This window comes from Copadichromis virginalis, linkage group LG18, assembly GCF_057382275.1.
Source record: "Copadichromis virginalis isolate Kocher_CV1m ecotype Utaka linkage group LG18, C_Virginalis_male_GT1.1, whole genome shotgun sequence".
Classification (NCBI taxonomy): Eukaryota; Metazoa; Chordata; class Actinopteri; order Cichliformes; family Cichlidae; genus Copadichromis; species Copadichromis virginalis.
This window is the reverse complement of record NC_140635.1, coordinates 37,544,518-37,567,849: the sequence shown is the minus strand read 5'-3', so window position 1 is coordinate 37,567,849 and position 23,332 is coordinate 37,544,518. Positions and strand designations below refer to the sequence as shown.

At 45.8% G+C, this 23,332-nt stretch overlaps 1 protein-coding gene across 2 annotated transcripts in view; it reads right to left on the bottom strand.

Moving 5' to 3' along the window:
• LOC146688522 (solute carrier family 53 member 1) overlaps positions 1–22,367 on the bottom strand; it is a 39,669-nt gene extending 17,302 nt beyond the window's left edge. For both annotated transcript variants that reach the window (XM_085438206.1, XM_085438208.1), the window contains exons 1-2: positions 21,930–22,367; positions 11,603–11,654 (exon numbers count right to left, since the gene is read on the bottom strand). In XM_085438206.1, the coding sequence (XP_085294332.1) occupies positions 11,603–11,654; positions 21,930–21,998 (121 nt within the window). In that variant the 5' untranslated portion in view covers positions 21,999–22,367. The remainder of the gene's footprint in view (positions 1–11,602; positions 11,655–21,929) is intronic.
• Positions 22,368–23,332: the final 965 nt, after the last annotated feature.

Below are 23,332 nucleotides of genomic sequence, written 5' to 3'. Positions count from 1 at the left end.
CTGGGAAAGAACTAATCATGTGACTCAGCTGTGCCGACCCAGGGTGAGATCTAAAACCTGCAGGACACCGGGCCTCCAGGCCTGGAGTTGGACCCCCTGTTCTGAATGATGCATCTGTATGTTTGTTATGTCACATTATTATTCAACTACTTTCCATCCAAATGAGAAACTGTTACACTGTAATCATGTAAGTGTGTTCACTGTCAGTATTGTGCACCTTTGGTTCTTATTCATTTAAAACAAACATGTGTAAGTGTTAGGAAGACATCCCTGCTGACTCTGGAAGCTCTCCTCTGATGGTTTATAGGCTCAGTCGCCAGTTTCAGGTCAAACTTCAAGTGCAGTTTGTAAATGTTGGTCAGTTGTAGTGACAGAAAGACAAAGGCACCTTATGATGGAGCAGTTTCAAAGCAGGAGTGCAGGAAAGCAACATGTGCTTGGTGAAGGTAGCCCAGGACCAAACGGACCTTTCTGCTCGTCCTCAGTCTGCTGATTGTTTCATGATCTTAATGCAGAGTTTATGTTCTGACTCATGGTCCCGTTGAGAGTAAGACAGACAACAAACATGTGACTACGCTGGGGTTAAAACGCTGTTGAAATGTGCACAAACGTGCGGTGATGGAGCGTTGCTGAAATCACCTGACACAAGCAAAATAACCACGGACAGTGGAAAGTGGGCGTGTCCACTTTAATCAAAGCCACGAGTGGCAGTGGGAATGTCTCCCTCAGTATCATGAAAATGAGGTTCTGTTCAAGCATGTCATGGCAGGAGTGCTATACTTACCTGGACACTGACTCATGTGCTTTTTTAGACCGTTACCCGTCCTGTAATTTGGACCATTTTCATCTCAACAACGTCACATGTCACCGATTCTGGTAAACTTGACCTGAGCAGACTTGTGTGTCCGAGCTGAGCCTGCTGTCACGTCAACAACAGGCAAACAACAGCGGGGTCAGGTGGTTCACAGTGTGCACACTCAGTGATTCACTGTGTTTCAGAGTGGCTGCTTTTAGACAAGACACCAAATTAACTAAATTGGCGTGTCCAAACCACTCCCTCGCCCTCTCTCAGCAGTGCACAAACACACAAACAGCCACCGCTGTCAGACTACCGTAATCTCCTTATCCCGTTTTGGCCTTATTCGGCTCTTTTCTCTCCGTGTCTCAGTCAAGTCATAATGATTATTATCATTATTACCATTATGCCATGTCTGTGTCTCAGCTAAAGCCTATACTTTCCATTTGACAAGTATGTTTTTTAGCAACACCCTGCTTTGCACCATTTCGTGTGTTCTTTTGTGGAACGTAGCAACTACAGCGAGTACCCAGGCGCCACGTCGGGCTCACAGACGTGCGACAGGAACGCCACCGCGTTCTCTTCCACACAGATTTTCCTTTACCGTTCGTGGATACGCAGCATTAAACTCCTCCCACTACCTACAGTGAGGTGTTAGTGCAGCTGCACAGAAACATTTCTTGCAAACACACTATCCTCAGTGATTGTGTGCAGTGTGATCCTGCACGGCTGGTTACAACACTCCGTCTGATACAGGCTGACAAAGTCTCTGACTCGGACAAAGAGCGCTCCACTTATCCCTGCAGCGTGGACCCCGGCCTCTGGGACAGCATCAATGCATTTGCTCTTTGAGTCCATGTAAAGCTGCACACTTTGCATAAATTGCATTCTGTGATTTCATCCAGTGTTCGTCACTAATCTGGACCGATGAAGCGTTCTGGTCCAAGAGTAGCAGTCTTGTTTTGCATTTGGCAAGAGTCGGTAGCATCACTGGTAGCATGGAGCAATATCTCAACGCTACAGGTTAGTCCAGCTCCTCCATCAGTGCATGTCATGCAAGAGGCTTTGTTGCATCTCCCAGCAGAGTCTGACGAGCATGGAGGAGATCCCAGAGGACAGGGCCGTAGAAGAGCCTTAACCCATCAGCAGGACCGGCATCTGCTCCTTTTGCAAGGACAAACAGCATGCCCACAGCCCACTGGTGTGAATGTCCAAACAATCAGAAGCAGACTTTATGGAGTGGGCTGAAGGCCCAGCATCCACAGGTGGGCCCTGTGCTGAGCCGACTAACATTTCCTCAGAATAGCAGAGCTGGCAGGTCCAGCCTTAGCACCCTGTGCTTTAACAGACAGGAGCAGGTTCATCCCTGGACGATGAACTGAGACCACCTTGGCCTAAATCCAGCAGAACGCCTCATCGTTTCGCTCCATCCAACACCGTCAGCTGCAGCGGGTCCTGGGCGTGTCCTGGTGCACAACAGTGCAGCCTCTCGTGGCCAGAGTGTACAGGCAGTAGGGCCCTCATGATAATGTCGTTTCAAACACTGGATACCATTTTTGAGGGAACAGGGAAACTTTGACCTCAACAAGAGCAGTAACAGCAAAGAAGAAGAAGTGTTAACTTTCAACTGTACGTTTGATTTAACAAAATCATTATTCAACATTAAGTTAAGAGATTTGATTCATTTTACAAATTATTCCAATAAAACATATTTTCACTAATAAACCAACACGATACCAACGCCTACATAATGTAATTATCACAGAAGAGCAAACACGTGACAGAGAGACGAGTCAGACGGGAAAAACTAGAGGAAACCAAAGTAGAGGAAGTGCATGTCAGCTGACGTGGACACAAATATGAGGACGACCAGCCCGTGAATCACAGCCTCTCGTGGGGAGCAACGTGTGACTATATAACACGGCACCACACAGCGGGGCGGTGCAGACCACACCAGAACCATCTATAGTGTACAGTATACTACAAAGCATTCATCTTCAGAGGTGCTGTTAGGATCCCAGAACATTTGAGCTCTTTTGTATTCGCTGGTTTTAACCCACTCGTGGAGCTTTTTCAGCATCGTGTGCAACAGCGTTTGCTGCCTGTGTGCAGCTACGCCCACTGCAGGGGGGGAGAGGGGCGCCAGAGTGCGTTCCCCACTTCCACCTCGTTAACATACAGCTATGTGTACCTTAGCTAGTGCACATCACATACAGGTGTAATAGAAAAGGGAACTTTACTGTGGGGCCAGTGGGCCACACAGTCAGCAGACTGGAGCTCAATCAAACAACAGTGGGACAGTGTGAGCTCAGGTGGAGCACTCTGCTGTAAACATGGCAGCTAGTTTATTCACGGACTGGAATGTGAACAGGGTGATGGGCGAAACGCAGGAGCGTGTCGAGGTGTGCTTCAGGTGAAGCTGTGTGACCCGACTGAGGATGATCAGAGTTTATTCACTTTCCTTTGAAACCTCCATCGTTCTGTAATCTGTATCCAACCTCGTGCAGCATTTTCAGGACGCCAGCTCAGCATGATGTAAGCTTTCTTTGGCAAAACGCAGGTTTAGACAATCGCTGATTGTCATTTACAGGAAACTGCTGTCTGTGCATCATTTAACATCATCGACATGTTTACATTTCTAACAAACATTATTACGATGCTGGGAAAACAGCCTAATAAGTACGTTGCTATTACAATAACAATGTGGTCGTCTGGTATAGAGCAGAGCAGCGGCACATCTACCTGACAAAGTAGCTTTGGTGGGAGGCAGCAGGTGAGTGTTGTGTGACTGAGTGATCAGGGACCATACACAGTACCCACCCTCCATCACATGTCACTCAGCCCAGCATCAATAAGCCATGTGAACTACAGATGTGGGTCTGGGACTGGTATTAATCTGTAACACTGACATCACAAGAGGAAAGTCAGGCATAGCACTCATTAGGGTTATGACACATGTCAGGCTCACCAATGATGTTTTTCATCCCAATTCATAATTAAGCAGCTGAGGTCATCTCCCTGTAGCTCTAAATATGAACCACCGTGAGCTGCCCTTCGTTTGACAGTCGACTGCTCACAGATTAGTTTTGTAATTACTCGACTAATCAGATCATCATCCATTGGACGTAAAACACAGCAGCATCTGCTCTCATATAACCATCATTAGCTTACAGCTTGAAGTGTTTCAGGTCTGTGCTAACTAACAAAGACATGATGATAGTTTATTACACTTTTAATGAAATTTGCAGATTGTCTCGGTGGAGTTTAATAACCTCAGCTGCTCCTTCATATCTAAACTATAACAGGACACCGGAGTAAACTCTCCAGCATCTCACACTTCTGATAATCAGTTTTCTGCTTGACGTTTATTCAGCTGTGTGAAAACTAGAACTTTAATCTCAGCCAAACCGATTTACTGAGGAACAAACAAAACACAAAGCCAAACAGTAACATTTTTAAGTTTTCTAAGGCAGCGGTCCCCAACCCCCGGGCCTCGGACCGGTACCGGTGCGTGAGTCCTTTGGTGCCGGGCAACGCGAGAGTTGAGGCTCAGGTGTGAAATGTCTGGTTTTCAGGGTTTTTATCGGTTTTCAGCGTTATTTTGTTATCGTTTTTATCGTTTACTCGGTGTTCCTGGGTCTTTTCACGTGTGTTATGAATAAATTTTCTTTTTTCGGTACCAGTACCAGTTTTATTTTGTTGTATTTATCCGCGACACCTTAAAGGCCGGTCCGTGAAAATATTGTCGGGCATAAACCGTCCGTGGCTGGGGACCGCTGCTCTCAGTGACTTATATACCATGTTAAACCTGAGTAGAGAAAGACCGCGGGGGGTTGAAAGCGATGGGAGTTCGCTGTTCTCCCCGGTGTTCTGACAAAACATCCTACCGTAGCATAAATTTATAATCATGTCTATCAATCCGTGCTACCTTATCAGAATATACTACCTTACGTGGTTCATGCTTCCATCATACATATCTAGAGGTAGGACGTTCTGATGGCCAAATCACACGATCACAACGTGCTTCCAGCACACAGTCATCTAATGTTAACACACAATCATGGAGGGGAAACTCAGCTGTTTTATTAGAAGCTGTTACATGGTTTCCTCACAGTTTTTGCATTTGTATGCTAGGATGCTTCGTTAGGTCGTTTACAGAAGCTTAGAAGCACTAAATCAAGACTTGAAAGATGACTTCAATTGAGACTCCAAACTGGAGTATTTTTGCACAAAAAACAAAAAACGCATGTTAGCTTGAAAGGTTAACAGATTGACGACAGCTTAAGGAAAACAAGTATCAACTGTAATAACGAAGTAAGACATTTAATACTAACCTTTTTCACATGCACGAGATCGGGGTAGGATCAAATAATAGGCGTGTACTATTAAAAGCAAAAACATGGCTGTTTTGAGTCAGTAACAACCAGTAGGACGGCTTGATAGGTAGGTTGTTTTGTCAGAACACCGGCTCTAGTGAGCCTCGAGCTCCCGGTCAGCTGTCGAGCTGGTGGGTGGCAGACGTCTCTGAAAACGTCGGAGCACCTTTACAAATATGTGATGTCTGGATAAACCGAGCAGATATTTGAAGCTTACGCAGCTACATTCTCGCCTGAAAATATCTTAAAAGTTTATTTTGTGACCCAGAAAAAGTAATAAGAGTAATATTAAAACTGAGTAGCGGCCGCCACTGTTGGAAACTGGAATTGGCGAGAAGGGTCTGGCTGCAGCCACTGTGGAGCGCCATATTGCGACCTCAGTAGCCGGAAACACGTCCTCTGCCTGGATACAGTGGAAACCTTGCAAGTGGATGGTAAAGGTTGGGAGTCTTTCATATACTGTATATGAAACAAAATACAAAGATTCATGAACCCATTAGGACTTTATCACCTTTTATCTGAAACGTCACTGGTAACATATATGAGCTAACTGGCATTTAAAGAGTAAAAAAAGAATGTAGATCAAATTTGGGTTTTGATGAAAAGGACTGGAGCTAATTTAAAGTCGGTAAAAGTAGAAAAATGTTTTAATAAGTAAGTGAGGTTTATTTATTAAGCGCTTTTCGTAGACAGGCAGTCACACACACGAGGCTGAAAACAAAAGGCGACAAAGCTTTTGTTACTGTGGCCCCAGATTGTGGAACTTTCTCCCTTTGAGCCTGAGATCTGTGGACTCCGTGGTCGCTTTTAAAAAGCAGCTAAAAACTCATCTTTTTAAACTTGCTTTTGGTTGATTTTGATTTTTAGGTTTTAGCTTCTGTGAAGCACTTTGTGATTTTTATCTTGAAAGTTTTACTAACTTACTTTACTTACAAAGCGCTGTACACAAAGGTAACAAAGAAAACATTAAGTAACAAAATAGACAATATAAACAATGCAAATTCAAAACAATTCAGAAGTGTTGATTAACAGAAGGCCTGTTTAAATAATAAAGTTTTAACTGCTTTTTAAAGGATTCCACAGAGTCAACCAAACGTAACTGTGGTGGCACGACTGAAAGGCTCCGCCCCCTTTCGTCTTCAGTCGTGTTCGGGGAGAAACCAACAAACTCTGAGCCTGTGAGCGAAGACAACGAGCAGCAGAGTATTTTATAAGAAGCTGGGGCCATTTAGTGCTCTGTATGTTAAAACAAGAATTTCATCATCTATTGGGAGCCAGTGTGAAGAATATAAACCAGCAGTGACGTGAGTTAGTAGCCTGGCCGCTGGCCTGGAGGCGGGAAAGAGAGGATTTATCCAAGCTGATAAACAGGGCATTACAATAATGGAAACGCGATGACACAAATGCATGAACAATGTTTTGTGATTCAGCTGAGGAAACCATGTCGGAGTTATAAAATGCTATAAAATATACATTTTATAGCATTTTGTGAACATACACATATTTGGCAACGAACAAGCTGAGAGAGAGTTTCATATTGTTTGCTCTCCTTGAACAGAGATAACAGTGCACAATAATCAATGTTGATGTTAATCAATTAGATGTCCCAGACTCTACTATTAATAATACAGCGGTCCCTCGTTTATCGCGGGAGTTACGTTCTAAAAATAACCCGCGGTAGGTGAAACTTTAGTTTTTACAATGATTACAGATGTTTTAAGGCTGTAAAAGCCCTCACTACAAACTTTATACACTTTTCTCAGACAGGCATGAACATTTCACACTTCTCTCTCTTGTTTAAACTCTCAAAGTTCAAACCTTTGTAGAAAAGTAAGTCCAGTGTTATAGAATGAAACCAAAGGCACCAGCAGGTGACGACGTTTCGTCGACGCTGTTGTGTTTGTTGGGGAGAAAACTCACAAACATACAGCACGTCAGAGTCACACTGCTAACCATCGAAGTTTTATGTGAATTTGACAAGCTGAACGCATTCTGTGCTGTACAGGAGACACCACACGAGACTGACTGACAATGGTCTACAGCCAATCAGGACGCAGAACACAATGCTCTGTAAAAAATCTGCGAAACGGCGAGTCTGCGAAAGGTGAACCGCGTCATAGCGAGGGACCGCTGTACAATCATTTCCAGTAGCGCTGCTGATATATGAAATGGTGAGTTTTGAGGTTGTCTTCAAACAAGTGCATTGAACCAGGAAAGGGTGTTTGAAGGATCAAAAAAGTAAAAAGTAATGACTATTTTATATTTATGAAAAAACCTTTATGCAGAAAAAGTAGCAAAGAAACAAAAACATAAGACACGGACACTTTTGGCCACGAACAAGCTGAAGGGATGGTGATTTTGTGTTAAAACACTTAGAACCACGTTTATTTCTCAGCAGCATCGATAGTAACAAAAACACAATTTAGTCTTCGCTGTCAAAGTCGATTTAACTGAAGTGTTTCCGGCTGCTGTGGAGGTCACAATATGGCTCCCCGCTATGAATTCTGGGATAGGTTGGGCAACGAAGGATACACCCGACCCATCCTTCAGATCTGGGGAAATGAAGGACGCATTTGTCAGGCGCAGAGTCTTTGAATTTGGACAGCCTCCGTCGCTGTCACGTAATCGGCCTACAAATGCGGCCTCTGAAGGATGCAGCCCCTGAATTTGGACACAGCTATGATACCGGAGTTGCTTCTTCTTCTTCGGTGTTCAACGGCAGCTGGCATCCTTGTACATGCAGTGCTGCCACCGTCTGTTTCAGTCCGTTACTACACGCTTAAATCCTGCTACTTATTCCTGCGTCTTTCAGGAGCTTACAAAGCTTCAAACGACACGTCGGCTGTTAAATTAGTCGTCGACGATTTTGATGGTCGACGAATCGTGGCAGCCCTACCGTGAGCGACACATGATTATCTTAAAACTGTGATCAAGGTAAACATGTCATTTTTACATTTACACAGAAACAGAAACATGTTTGTTCTGTGTAAGCAGTTTAAAATGTGTGAAAGTTCAGACGTGATCGGCTTCACACACCACCTCTGAACTCCATCTGGATGCTCGCATCGTGAAACACTGGACAGATGTGACATTTCACTCCGTCTGTACCGCTGACTCTCTGTGCGTGGACTAGAGCCTAAAACAGGTCCTGAAATCATATTTGAATTCACAAAGCAGCACTCGCTTCACTTCTGCTGCTGATTAAAAACTAATAGCACTCAGCCGTATACGCAGGATCAATGGTCCTTTGGCAGCTGTAGCCATGTTTGGTGCAAAGCAGCAGTGGAAGCGGCGACACGATTTGCTGTTTGGGTTTTCTAACATCACATTTGGGACAGAAATAGGCCCTTCAAGTGGTTGAAGTCGCTTCTGTCAAAATAAGATGAAAGATCAGGAAAGCGCACTGTGCTAGTCACGTTGTTTAGTATTGCTTTAAGTCAAGTTTAAGTATGCAGCGCAGTGACACGACCAGGCCTGTCATTACATGATGGAACACAGGCCTCTGATCACTGGTTTGAAGACTTTCTAAGATGATTTGAGGCCTTAAATTTTGGTCATTTTGTGGCTCCTGCTGCTGTATTTTTGCAAAGACACATAATTAAGCAATAATGTAGGCTGAAGTGTCGTCATATAAAATGACTGGAGGTAAAGAACTGCACTTCCAGTCAGAGTGTGATGCTGTTTGTATCCTGGGCTTTCATGTGTTCAGCTGAATCCAGATGAAGCTGTGTGCAAACAAACCAAACTACTGCATAAAGACAGACGTGTGCGTTTCCATCACACGCCCATCTTTGCTGGGCAGCAGATGCCTGCACTGCAATACACATGAAACCTGGGCTAACATTAAACTGCAGTCAGACTCTTCGTGCTTCCCACTGTGGACACCTGAAGGGGCTGCTGGGCTCCCACTCAGTAATGATGTGCGCTGCTTTCTTCAGTCACAAACGCTCAGCAAGCTGCTGCAAACAGGCACAAAGCCATGAGCAGCAACTTGTTTAGTGAACAACACATTTATTGTAAAATCAACACTGACGTTGGTTTAAATATTGCTGCTGATATGTAGGGACATTAGATCAGTTATTAGCAGGAAGTTTCACCCAGATTTGCGACTAAAATCAGACCTGCAATAGAAACGTGTTCAGGAGCAGCGCGTGGAGAAAAAGGCCTGACACAACCCAAACACTGACATCAGGCAGCGACGCCGGCTCGCCGTAACGTGGAGCCGAGTCCTTTTACACGGCGTGAAGTGTCAGGGTCTGAGGTGGGTGGCTGGAATTTCCATAAGGCTCCTGAACTTACCTGGATCCGCCCCTGGGCGGGGCCAACTCCTCCAGCTCCTGCGCACCTGGAGCCTATTGCAGGCAATCAAGCCAGAGGGATTTAAGCCACACGTTGATGTTCATTCGCTGCCAGTTTGTCATCAACACATTTGCTGTATTCAGCTTGGCTCACGCTCCACCTCCGGACTCAGGATACCGAGCAATCATTCTGAAAATCTCTGTGTGCCTCACCTGCCTGCCCTCCTGCCATCACACTCCATCTGAAGCCCCGGACCTCGGGCCAGCCTTTCCACGCCACTCAGCCTCCCCTGGATTCTCATCACCCCCCTCTCAACACTCTGTCCCCTACTGCAAGTAAGAATTGCCGCTCTTACAACTGGCCACTGCAGAGCTGCCTCCACCACCTCCCTAACTCCACTGTCTTCTCTCCTCAGTGTGACTGTTCCCTGCTCAGCTCCACTCTGCATCTCAGGCCCCGTTCCCTCGCCACGTTTCCCAGGCCACGCCACGTCAGACTCCACGTCCTATTGTTCTTTTGTCCTTGCTACGTTTCTTGCACTTAAGCCTAATAAATAATTGTTACATCATCTGCTGTCTCTGCACCTGAGTCCTGTTTGTTACAGGCCACTCGGCCCCGTGACAGTGAAGACCAAGAGGCGGAGCCGTCCCTGAGACGGTGAGCTGTTTCGATCCTGTGATCAGTCCCTCACCAACAAACCAAGTGTGACCCGTTCCTGATCCATGTTCACACCAGAGATGGCGCCATACCACTTTTCTATGCCCGATACGACATCGTACATTTGGATATCTGCTGATACAGATATGAATCCGATATGGTCCATTTTGTAATCAATAAAACTGTTTATAGCTTCCTGCAAGTTCATGCTCACTGCAGCCAAAGGATTTCACAGTTCAGTGATGCTGATCTTTGTATTTAAACCTTTAGCTCAACTTTCAATCTAAGTGCTTCAAGTAATATTCAAAAGTAAATTAAAATGCAATTTAATGCAGATTTCAGAAACTCTGTTCTGGGAAAAAGGAGTGCAAAGTAATGTTCGTATTCAACAACTTAAAAAACAACAGGTTGCACAGTGGAGCACTTACAGCTGCACATACACATCCAGAGTGGATCAGGATGATGTCGGAGCCGTTACCATCATGTTTAACCTCAGACTCAAGTTTCTGTCATTTCTAAACTTAACTCAAGGATGAAAAAGGTGTTCTTCATGTTTTGGGGTTTTGTTCAGCCTGTAACAGTTTTTTCCAAAGTAAAACGTGAGTCTGTCCATCGTTCGGTCACAGACGTCCCAGCTCCATATACCGCCTCTGAGGCTGAACGTGGGAGTGCTCCACAAACATTCACAGAGGAACTTGCTTTGTGTCTCTGGGATAGCTTTCTCCGAGATGCCGGTTTGGCAGCACGTAGCGCGGCTCCAGATGCTTTCAGTGTGAACGCCAGCCCGCCGACAGGTCCCGCACGCAACAGCCGCTCTGTCACGTGACGCGTACTGCTCCGACGCGCTGAGGTCACGAGCCGGGTTACGCCCTGTCGCAGGTTTTGTGAGGTGCTTTGTGATATTTGATGGATCGGGTTACATTTCTCATTTCTCCTCGATATCCGATCCAGTACTTTAGGTCAGGATCGGACCGATGCCGTATATCGGATCAGTTATCGGATTACTCGATGGAATAATCGATAGATTACTAAAATAATCAGTAGCTGCAGTAAATATATTTTCTGAATATTCTGTGTTTGGAACAGAGAATACTGGACTTGACTAATCGTTATTTTCAGGATCAATCAATCAGCCTAACTGAATGTAAGTAAGGCTGTAACTGGGCAGCGCTTGTACTCTGTGTGAGCACTGCCCCCAGTCTGTGCCCAGCTGTCCTAACACACTGAGCTGTAGGCCAGGTTTTCATGATCATATCTTTAAATACTTGTTGAACATCAGTATTTAGGAATTGTTGGGTTTGGACCATGTTCAGCTGTGGCACAAATATAAACGTGTAACACGCGTGGTCTTACACCGACATGATAACACAACAGTTTCCAGTACAAAGCAAGACAGCAACAGCTCTGATAAGTAAGACTGGAGAAGGTGAAAGAAACAGGAAGTTGCATGACTGTGTGTGCATGCATGTAATACCTTCGATAGACGGGGCCTGGTCCTGAGCAGCATACAGCATCTCTTTGAAAGCCTGCAGACACAGTAAAAACACCAGATCAGTCTCCTGTACAAACATATATATCCTATCATCAGGTCAATGAGAGTGATCGGCTTCCACAGCAGCAGCATATCACAGTGCTGTGTGACCCATCTGTGATGAGTTTTCTTCATCAGGTGTTCAGACCTGCTGTAAACAACCTGCAGAAATACTCTCCTTACATTCTCCTGCAGTCACAGAGCGTAGTCTGTTATTTCTTTTATTGATCTGTTATTTAGCTCTTCACCCATCCTTTAATAAAGCAGCCTGCTTCATACTGTGGGGCAGTGTACGCTGTGCTTTGTCCCCACTGTGGAGAGGACGAGGAGTCACCCAGTCTCAGTGAGCTGCAGTAGGACAGCAGGACAGTCGCCCCCTTTCATCAGCGCTTGCTCCAGAGTTAGATAGTAGAGTGGTCAGTTAGTCAGAATGCCAGCAGGGCACCGGCTCACAATGAGCTCACTGTGTGCCGGCCCGGCCTGCTGGACAGCCGAGCAGCAGTGAAGCGGGGCGAACGACAGCCCACGCAGTCAGGCCTAAGCTTCGCTGCAGTGCTGGAACAATGCAACTAATCACAGAGTAGGAAATCGATAAAAAGGCAGAAGCTCTTCAATGCCCAATAAAACCTGCAGGCCCGGCTCGATGTTTCTGCAACAACACATTTTTGTAGTTTTGAAGGACAGACAGAAGAGGACACACACTACACTGCATGATGTATGAAACAATCCCACTGTTACTGAACAGGTGAGCTATAACCAGGGAAAGAACTGGGTCAATACAAACCTGACAGAAGCGGAGCTCAAAAACAGCTCAGACCCCTCTATCCTGGAAAACCATCAGCGCTCCAACACAGGCTCAGGCACCTCCTTTAGCTTCATGACACATTTGCATCCACGTTCAGCCTGACTGATGTTGGGCTCAGCTCTTCACACCTCCCTGACGTCTTTAACAGTGTCCAGGCTAAATGTTGAAAACGTTCGATAAAGAGCTGAAATAGCTCACGCCCCCTAGTCTTCCTCACAGACACAATTGATACCAACATCTGAGTGGTGGTGAAGAATGGCCGTGCTATCGCTATCAATACTGCAGAAAGAAGGGCCAGTGCAGTACATACTGGTCCTACTGGTTGACAGATGTTGATGACACATGATGACTCATGTGTCATCTGCAGGAGTTACCTGCCTCGGTGACCTTTAGCCTGTTTTGCTGCTCTGTAACTAATGAAAGTGGCTGCTGCTGTTATCGAACATCACCCTGACACAAGGCCTACGACCAGCACAAAGCGCTCTCTGCGCCATAGCTCCAAAGCGCTTTCCCACACTGGTCCTGAGGCCCACAGCATGTGTGACATACAGTAAGATGCTGGTGGTCACAGGAGGCTGGCTCAGCATGTGGTCAGGAGCGAGTTTCCAAAACACAACACACAGCTCAACAGGAACAAGGGCGGCTGTGCTTATCCCCGCAGATTACCCTACTTCTGTTCTTTCTCCTTCAGCGCCGCCTCGCTCTCTCTCTCGCAGCTTGTGGCGATCACCACAGGCGTACCTTTGACCCACACCAGCTGACCACAAATCTCTCTCTCCAACTGTGAGGTTTCTCTGCAGTGCTCCTTTTTGTGCATTTACACTCTGCTGTCATCTTTTCCTCACTGGCTGTTGGAAATCTTTCCCTAATCTCCTTCATGCATTCCTTTCCCTCGCTCTTTTCTCCAACCCTGCCCACCAGCACACAAACACTTTGTTGACACCAAACTGTCAGAAGGATTATATGAGTCATAACTGGATTATTGCTCACATGTGTGTCATGTAAAAACCCAGATCTCTCGGTTGTTCCTCATTTTTCTGTCCCCCAGCTTGTGTCCACAGTGCAGACGAGATATGAAGGAGCTCTGCTCTTTAGATGTGAGCCTGAAAGGTGCTGTGGCAGAATTTAAAGAGCTCCCAGGGCTGCTGACAGGTGAGGCGTTTGGGAGAGTTGTTGCAGGGCCGTGACATCACCGGTGACGCACGAGTGATGCGAGCTAAAAGCTAAAGCAGCATTAACGTCTGACTGAGCAGTTCTTTGTTTTCAGCCGTCAGAAAACAGCTTTGCTGACTGTGATGGCAGACAATGCCTCCATGTGTTGGTATGTCTCGGTGACCTCTAATGTAATTAGCTTCATTAGAGAGCCTTCAATAATGATTTCATTTCTTTTATGGTTTGTCTTAATTGCAAGTACATCGAAACAACCTTCGTATCTGATTACATCATCCTATTTGATGAACGTGGAAACAAAGAGGAGCTGTCACAGATGTCACAGCAAGTTTACTGATTTCTTTGCACACCATGAACTAATGTGCACCTTTTTTATTGCATCGGTTTTTCTTTATTCCACATAGGGCCACAAATACATCCGCAATCACTAATGTTCACAAGTTGCACCTCGACCAGACCAGCAACAAGCGTCTGGAGAATCTCTGCAGATCGTACGAGGCTCTGTCAGGGCGGGCTTCCATCAGAGGCTGCAAAGCATTGTGGGACACAGAGACACACTGACAGGTGGGAAATTTTACACAGACGTCAAAGTTGAATGTGACAGGACGCACGCGGGGAAGTTTCATCTGAAGGCATCAGCCAGTGCTCCCAGTGCTCCCAGCATTATCAGCAGTAAATCATTTTACACCCACATATTTACTCAGTCTTTCCAACACTGGTGTTTCTGCATGTGTGCCTCTGGCTGCAGAAAGACATGAGGGTTATGACACTGAAGCCTTTATTTCTGTTCCCTTTAATCTCCACAATTGCCATGTTGCCAGTGTTCCCAGTGTTCTTCTGTGGGTTCTTGAAATGTTCTTGAAAGTCACTACAAGTCAGTGCACGTTGATTATAGTGATGAGCTGTTCATGAACGAGCCGACCTCAGTCAGGAAGAGCTGAAGATTCAGCTGCTCAGCATCCAATGTGGCCAATCACACGGAGAGACAGATTGGGATCATACCATTATGTGAAAGTGGGTAGATGGGGGTAGATGATCCAAAGACAGCGAGTGTAGTGGTACAGGCCGAGTACACAGAGAGACAGGGGTTCAGATTTAAATGCAAGCAAATATGAGAAAATGAAGAAATGAGCCAAAGGAAAAGGAGAAGCAGCTGTGTTAGTTTTCAGTGATAGAGGAGACTGTACAGCTGAGTGAAGAGAACACAAATATTCATCAGAGCAGGGTCGACAACAACAACAATGAAGTCTAGGAGCCGTCACCTGTCCCCCTGACCCTGGATCAGCTCTGAGCAGAGTTTAGTTTGATGACGAGCTGGGAGAGATGACTTCGAGCTACTCGTTCTTATAAAGCACTATTCTACTGTCCCAGAGCTCACAGCTCTTCATACAACATGCCACACTCACTCACACAAGCACCTTTTAGTGCTTCCTAGCTAACCTCCACCCACACTGGGGGGTGCAGGCATCACTAACCTCCTGATCAGTAGATGCTCTCCCCCTTGAGCTACAGGGGGGAGAGCAAACTTTGGTTCAGGCTTCAAATGGTAAATGGACTGGTTGTTATACAGCGCTTTTCTACTCTTCTGAGCGCTCAAAGCGCTTTACACAACCTGTGCATTCACACATTCACACAAGCACATTGATCTAATTCACACACATTCATACGCCGATGGATGCATCAGAGATCAATTTGGGGTTAGTATCTTGCCCAAGGATATTTGGCATGCAGACTCGAACCACCAACCTTCCGATCAGTAGATGACCTGCTCTACCGCCTGAGCTACAGCCACCCCTGTAGCAACATGTATGTTCTCCTCATTTGTGGTAAAGCCATAAAAAATAAGTCTTTAATGAAAAAAGTAGAATAAGAAAATTGCTTACCAACTTATAAACCATATTTCATATTTGCTGAATTAGGCTAAAATAGAAGGCATCAGACACTAGCTGACGGGAGCCGGTTCATTAGTGACCTGAGAGGTTAACAAACAGAGCCCAACGAAACACCAAGGCTGAGTGAAAAATACCAACATGGAAGTGTAAAAACTGCAAACTCTGAAAGCCACTTGGTCCAAAATTAAGTCAGACTGTCAGCGTCAGCAGGACAAATAACATGTTTACAGCTCAGTACATCAGCTGGCCACATCGTTGCTATTCTATTTTAAACTGTAGTGATGGTGAATTTGTGTAAAGCTCCTCCAGATTTGATGCTGTGCTGGCACGGACCTTGGTCTTCGGTTCACCTCACAGACTTTCCAATAGGATTCAAGTAATTGCTTTGTGCAGGCCAGTCATTAAGGTTCAGTCTGGACTTCTGAAGCTCTTCACAAGGAGTGACGTGTGATTGTGTTCGTTTTGGTGTTTGAAGACGAGCAACAACACAGACCCAGTTATCCTTCTTTATTGGAATATATCAAAATCTACAAAATCAGAATGCGGGCAGGTAGTCTGACACAACACCGTCCATAGGTGATGTTAGGATGTTAAGTGTGTGTGGTGTTTTTTAAAAGCTTAAATTGCCCATGTTTGATCAGCAGGAGATAATGTAGTATAAGCATAACAGAAAACACCAAAGGGCCATTTTCACAGAGGGGTGGGCATCTATGAATTTATGAATGATTTTCCAGTCCTGCTGCACCAACCATCACAAACTCCATCCTGGAGCTGGACGCTTAGAAACTTTCATTAAAACAAGCTCTGCTTCACACTGGTGCACGTTTGGATTCCCAGCAGCTCGCCCACCAGACGAACACAGGCCCTTCGCTCTACAGGTACATGTAAGCCTACGTACTTAAGATGACTCAGCTTAATAAGAACCTGTGGTGTTCAGTTAGTTTACTGTACACCGCCCAGTTTTGTTCAGACACGTTGTGGTTGAGTGTAAGTAGAGTAAAAACAATCAACTTTTAATTGTAGCAACATGAGTGGAAACATGCTACAATGTTACATGCGCCATCTATCCAAGTCTTATCCCAGAGTGTGGAAAAAACAACTCTTGTGCTTTAATGAGGTCTGTCACCATTCAGAAAGCCTCCTCTGAATGTCCTCTGACTGAGACAGCGCCTGAAGTAAAACCCTCATTTCACTGTCAGCTTCTCTATTCCTCACCCACCTGAAACCAGCTATCATCAGCAAACTAACTTCCCATGAAGTGCTGCAGCTCAGTTTCCACTTCTGCTGCACAGCCTGAGCTGCAGTGGTGTGCTGGAAAAATGCAGTCAATGACAAAGCAGGCACATAAGCTACGGCAGGTCATCCACACTACTGACAAACCACGTTGTATAATGTGAGGTGCGTCTTAGTTCACATCATGCGTGTCTCCAAATATCTTCTGTAAGTATTTTTCAGTTGGTTTTGAGTCCATGACAGGATTGGTGATTCATTCACAGAGCCACATGCACACCATGGTCAGCACCTTACCAACACTGGGTCTATGACAGGGGTGTCCAGCTCCAGGCCTCGAGGGCCGGTGTCCTGCAGGTTTTAGACGTGTCCTTGAACCAACACAGCTGGTTTAAATGGATAAATTAGCTCCTCGACATGTCTTGAAGTTCTGCAGAGGCCTGGTAACGAACTAATCATGCGATTCAGGTGCGTTGACTCAAGGTGAGATCTAAACCTGCAGGACACCGGCCCTCGAGGCCTGGAGTTGCCCACCCCTGGTCTATGAGCATGCTGGGTTAGATCCTTCCATCTCTGATCAGACTGTTACCAGGATGACTTGTCCTGCAGCAGTACCCACACATTTCTGCACAATGCACACGCAGGTCTTTGTGGATCACAAGCACATTCACACACACACACTGCAGGGTGCACGCATCACAAATGTTGATCAGTTCATCAATAGCAGACCCAGATACTTGTGCAGCAAACAGGCGCTTGCACCACAGCAGGACGAAGCCCAAAAGAATCCCCATTTAACGAGTGCTGTAATGTGGAAGCTAATGAAAGGGCTTCATCTGCATAAACTTCAGTCTTCAAGCCTAAAGACATGCATGGTTCCTGCATTGATGCTCCTTAGCTCAGTATCAAGCAGGGTGCTGCAGAACAGTTTACTCTGCAGGATCGATACTGGTGCTTCATTTAGAGAAAAACCAGAAACACCAGTTTACCAGGAATGTGCAAATATTCAAACACATGTGGGACATCAGCTGGCAGAGGTGCGTTTGACAACTTGGATGTCTGAGACCAGGCCAGCGTCGCCATTATAAAAGCGGTGTGACATCACACCCACTCTGTACGCGGCCTCGCCTACGGCTGTAGTACAAGTTTGATGTTTCATACACTTTCACTCAACTTTATACATGTTTCTATGATCGAGTTAAGAAGTTAGTCTGGCTGCAGCTGCAGTCCTGTGTGTGAAACACCACGTCTGCACCAGCTCCTGACACAGCATCAGGTTATTTGCTGTTTATGAACGTTAGAAAAGATTTGAAAGAAATCTATTTGTGCTTTTGAACCATACAAACAAACAACGAGAAGAAACAACTCCAAATGGTTTCATTGTTATTACACCCGATCAGCTGGTAACTAAATGAGCCGACCAGTCCCATCTTTCTCTTTTCCACTCGCTTCTCCCATTTCTGTCTGGTTCATTATCCTGACCTTCGTCCTCCAACACACACAAACATCTCAACTGTTGATACAGAAAAATATAACCCAGACTCACAGAGCTCCAGCCATGTAGTCATGCAGCAGGGTTTGTAGTCAATGAGCCCGTTGAGTCATACGGATGACCAGCAGGCGTTTTTATTCTTACAGCGCCTGTCTGGTAGACGCACTACGAGCCTGGCACTTTGCATGAAGCTGCTTCCCTCCACAGGTTTACATGGAGCCAGCATGTCAACAGAGTTTGACCCTGGATTAGTATTATTATCATTACTACTACATTTCTCACGCTTTGATGATAAAACTTCAGTAAAAAACACAAGTTGCACAGTGTTGGAATGTCAGCAGTGCTGGGAAAACTGCAGTCAGTGGGAGCATGCTGAAAACCGCCGACACAGAAGGTTTGTTTTAGCAGACGTCCTATCATGTCAGCTCAGTTTATGGGCCTCTGCTGCTCGGCGTTTCACCCAAACAAGCTGACAGAAAACACCGCACACATGTAACGGCCCTGAACCCCACGGCTCTGCAAACGTCACAGGCCCGGGTCCCACATCTTCACAGGACTAAAACTAACACGGCCCGGGGCCAGATTTACAGCTGGGTGGAACAACAAGCTCCATCTGGTCTGTGTCCAAAAACTGCAGGGGCAGGAAGAAAGCCTCTGAAACTTCGGAGGAAATAAGTAACAAATACACGGCCATTGTTTGAAATACTCGTCATTCCCTCGCCGTAGCAAAGATATATCAGATTTGGCGTTTTCAAACAAAGGTTATATGAACAAGATGGGAGAGAAGCCAGAGCTGAAATCTATGGAGGAATTCCACAACAGCTTTTATCCAACCATGCAGATTTTATGTCAGAGAGACCAAGAAATTCAAGGTCATCTGAATAATACTGCTCTGAACTGAGTGCCAGCAGGTAATCCACTGTAACCGTGCATTACATGCATGCACCCGCAGACTGATTAATCCCACACGTATGCAACTGTGTGAACAGAAGATAAAATAGTGCTGCTGTAATACCGTTTATAGTTATAAAGTCCTAAACTCCTATCTGTGAGTGAAAACTGCCTCTGAGTGTGTCAAAGACACAGATGTACTTACAGTCCCAGCCAAACAGACACGTTCTACTGATGGCGTCAACAACACTGTTAAAGCTGTGGCCCAACATGTCGTCATCTCCATCCTGCCTCCTGATACGTCCACGCCGGCTAAATTTGTCTCTGGACGCGCTCATTAAATGGTAAATGGCCTGCATTTGTATGGCGCTTTTTTCTAGTCCCTAAGGACCCCAAACACTACATTCAGTCATTCACACACTGGTGATGGCAGCTACATTGTAGCCACAGCCACCCCGGGGCGCACTGACAGAGGCGAGGCTGCCGGACACTGGCGCCACCGGGCCCTCTGACCACCACCAGTAGGCAAACACGGGGTTAGTATCTTGCCCAGGGATAGTTGGCATGCAGTCAGGAGGCAGCCTGGGATCGAACCACCGACCTTCTGGTTAGTGGCTGACCTGCTCTGCCACCTGAGCTACAGCCACCCTACATTAGCACACATACATACTACAACTAAGGGTGGTCCTAGATGTCTGCGCATCTGTCCATGTCTGCGCTTCTATCTATGGACTTACAGGTAAAAACAGAGCAAACAGCAGGCCAAACAACGCACTTCCTCTAGACGGTCTTTTAAGCAGACTGCTCTTTCGTCACCTTGGTTTGGGCTAAAGTTAACGATTGGATGCATGTCATTTACAACAGCTGCAGGAGTCTTTATTTGAACAGAAAGTAAATGTAGACAAAATTCCCTGTTCTGTGTGCACATGTTTGTGTGTCTGTGCAGCTTGCCACCATCAACACTCTTTGCTGATGGACACTTCCATCAGACTAACCTTACCGGCTTGTCTCCAAGTCAGCAACTCTCTGTTTCAGCTGAGGCTGTTTGTTTTGTGATTACAGGTGATTACATTAGTGCCTGGAGCTGCCGAGCTGTGCTAACCTAATGTGAATTTTAAAAAGCTACAAGGCTGATAAAACACCGAACAAGGCTGCTAATACCATTTCTAACTTCTGGAAAAGGTATTTGGCTCCAAGCTAAATGTGAATGTCACACAAAAGGAACACCAGATTAAAACAAGCCGAGGAGACGACTGATGGCTTCTGACTTCAAGCCAGAATCTCAGCTCCAGCTCACACAGACTGACAAATACAGAGATGCAGATTTGACCCAATCAATGCTTCAGCTAAACAAACAAGTATGTAAACAAGCTCCTACTCATCCTGATGGCTCCAGTTTTGCTATGCTAGCAAATTCAGTGCAGCTGTACCAGTCTGTGACTTGTGAGCAAATACTGTCACCAAAAAGGCCGACACCGCTGCTCACAGCTACGAGAGGAAACCTGAAGACAGGAACATGACACTGGAGTCCAGCCACAACGAGGCGGTGTACAACACTTCTTGATGCAACTTTATAGCTTATGTCTACACATACATATTGACAGAGGCTGTAACAGCAGATGATATTTGATGCATGTCTTTTTATTGGCCTGTTGCAACTGGAATCAACCACTTTATTCTACACACTGATTGCATGTGAACGCAGAGGTCCAGGATTATCGTGGTCTATGCCTGGCGCTTCAAGACTCTACACTAACTTTGGGGCTTCAAGGTGCAAGTAAGGATTTGGTTGTAAGTTGACAAAAGGTTTCCTTCTGCTCATATCTGAAGATAACAAATTATCAGAACTTTGCCAAAAATGAATACGTAAACACCTTAGAGTCTGAGGCTCTGCACAAACATCACTCTACCTGGTGTTATTAATCCACTGCTGGGATTTGAAGCCCATAAACTTATTGCTCTAAACAGGAACTCTTGTTGGGGCAAGTGGGAACACGGGAACTCTGAGGACAACAACGATCTTATTTCAGTTAGTTCACAAAGTAAAAAGAAAGCAGAAAACAAACACTGGCAGTGACTATGAGCCGAAATCTGTAATACAGCCAATTCAGCGTGAAAAATCCACACAGGGCCTACACGAGTCCCCGATGCTCTGCTGGGTCTCACTGATGTTTCCTCAGTTGGTATTTGGATGATGGTGCTGAAGAGCTTTGTCCGATTCCCATCGGAGTGCTCACAGCAACCTTGACGAGCGCAGCATGCGGTCAGTTGCAGGGCGTGAGGCTGCAGTGTTGTTCATGTATGTTGTTGTTTACACTGACAGACCCTGGTGCCAATCAGGCTCCAGCAGAGATCGATGGCATTGATGGCTCACAGGTCGACCTGAGCACCGCTCCCTGACCGCCCACACTCAGCTCAGCTGGTTAACCACAGACACCGGGGTTAACGGTCCAAAGATTAACGGGCTCGATAAACGATGACTCAGCTGAAACGGGTTTGTCTCCTAAACACATCTGGGAGGACACGCGCGTGCACGCCAACACACGGGACTCCGCGGCTCAAACCTGCAGAGCAACAACACAAATCTAGCTAGCCTAGTTTGCCTGGCTAACGCTAACGACCTGCTGTTGCTTGTATTGAAGCACATCCGCTGAAGGACCCCTGTGTGTTTTTCCTGTTAAAGCACGACGGCCATGTTTAAATAAGATTTCTAAAATGAAGTAACCGGTTGTGTAGTTAGCCAGTGTGCTAACTAGCTGCTAGTAGAGGTTTAACGTGAAGCTAACTCACCTCATACTGGATGTACTGCTTCCTCCACTCCGGGGTGATGTGAGCTGACAGATGCTCTGTGAATTTCATGTCGGCCGCGGCGTCAGTCTTCCTCTCCTACCGTTACTGTAGCCGGGAGGCGGCAGCGGGAGGCTTTCGCTGCTTACACAGCGACTCTCATCCAAAGATTATGCTCAGAGAGGTGCCCTTTTGTCTTTACGGGTAACCTAGCTAACTACCGGCACAGCATCTCCGCTGTCTCAAACACACTCGACGAAGTGTTCGCGGAGCTGCATCTCAGCTGAAGATAAAAACCGTAATTCTGTTTTTATCGCTGTGTTTCTGGAGGACAGGCCAACAGTGTTGGCGTTAGCTGGGTCTTCCTCGCTCGCTGTCGTTCATCCTCTACCTCTCTCCACCTCCTGTCTCCCGCTGCGTTCGCGTGCAGTGGGAAATATAAGAACGGGCCGAAGATCGGAGAAGGTAAAGTAGTGGTGGGTGTAACGAGGTGTGGCTTTCTTCGTGAGATGTCACCAGATGTGGGGAGTAAACTGGTCGTTTTTAAGCTTAATGGTGAGGTAATGAGCTGGCTTAGAGAGGACTCAGCGTCATAATGTCATCACATTTAAATTTATCGAATGAGGCCAACGCAGAAATGCCATAAATGTCACATTTTTAATGGCAGGCTTCCAGCTGAAGTCTTCCCTGCTCTTTGATACAGTAATGATTTTCTTATAGTCTCAGTCACTAGTTTTATTCTTACTGAAAACAGCGTTATGTTTACTCTGGAAACGAAGGTGCCCATTAGAGTTAAAGAGGAGACACCCGGGTGTGCTTGCTTATGCATCTGTAATAGACACGTAGGTAGCCAGTGTGCCTGTAGCATCCTGTTTCACAGCATGATCACACTACTTTCACAACTCGAGGATTCGTAATGGCAATGGTGATGGTGACATCATCATCACCAATAGGTGACATCATCATCTTGTCTATGTTTCATATATAATCCACGTTTTGTTTTGATTAAAATGTCCTACAAGCCCTCATCTGTGTATCTTAAAGCTAAAAGCACAGGTTATTTTACTGTCAGTGAGACTTTCTACCAGCATAAATAAAGGATAGTCACTTTGGCAAAAGCTGATTGCAGCTTCTACTTTGTGATGGGAATGTTCTTTCAGGCTTAAAAGGACCTGACATCATGCATGAGAGATTTGTTCGACCTATTACTGACAGACAGACAACAAATGATTGATAACAGTTTAAATTCCTGCCATTTGACGCTGAAAAAGCTTTTGATTCTGTTAGATGGGAGTTTTTATATCGGGTTCTAAAACGTTTTGGTTTTAATAACCAGATTATCGGTTGTTTGAGGTGCTTATATAATTGTCCTTCTGCCAGGATAAAGGTTAATGGGGACGTCTCAG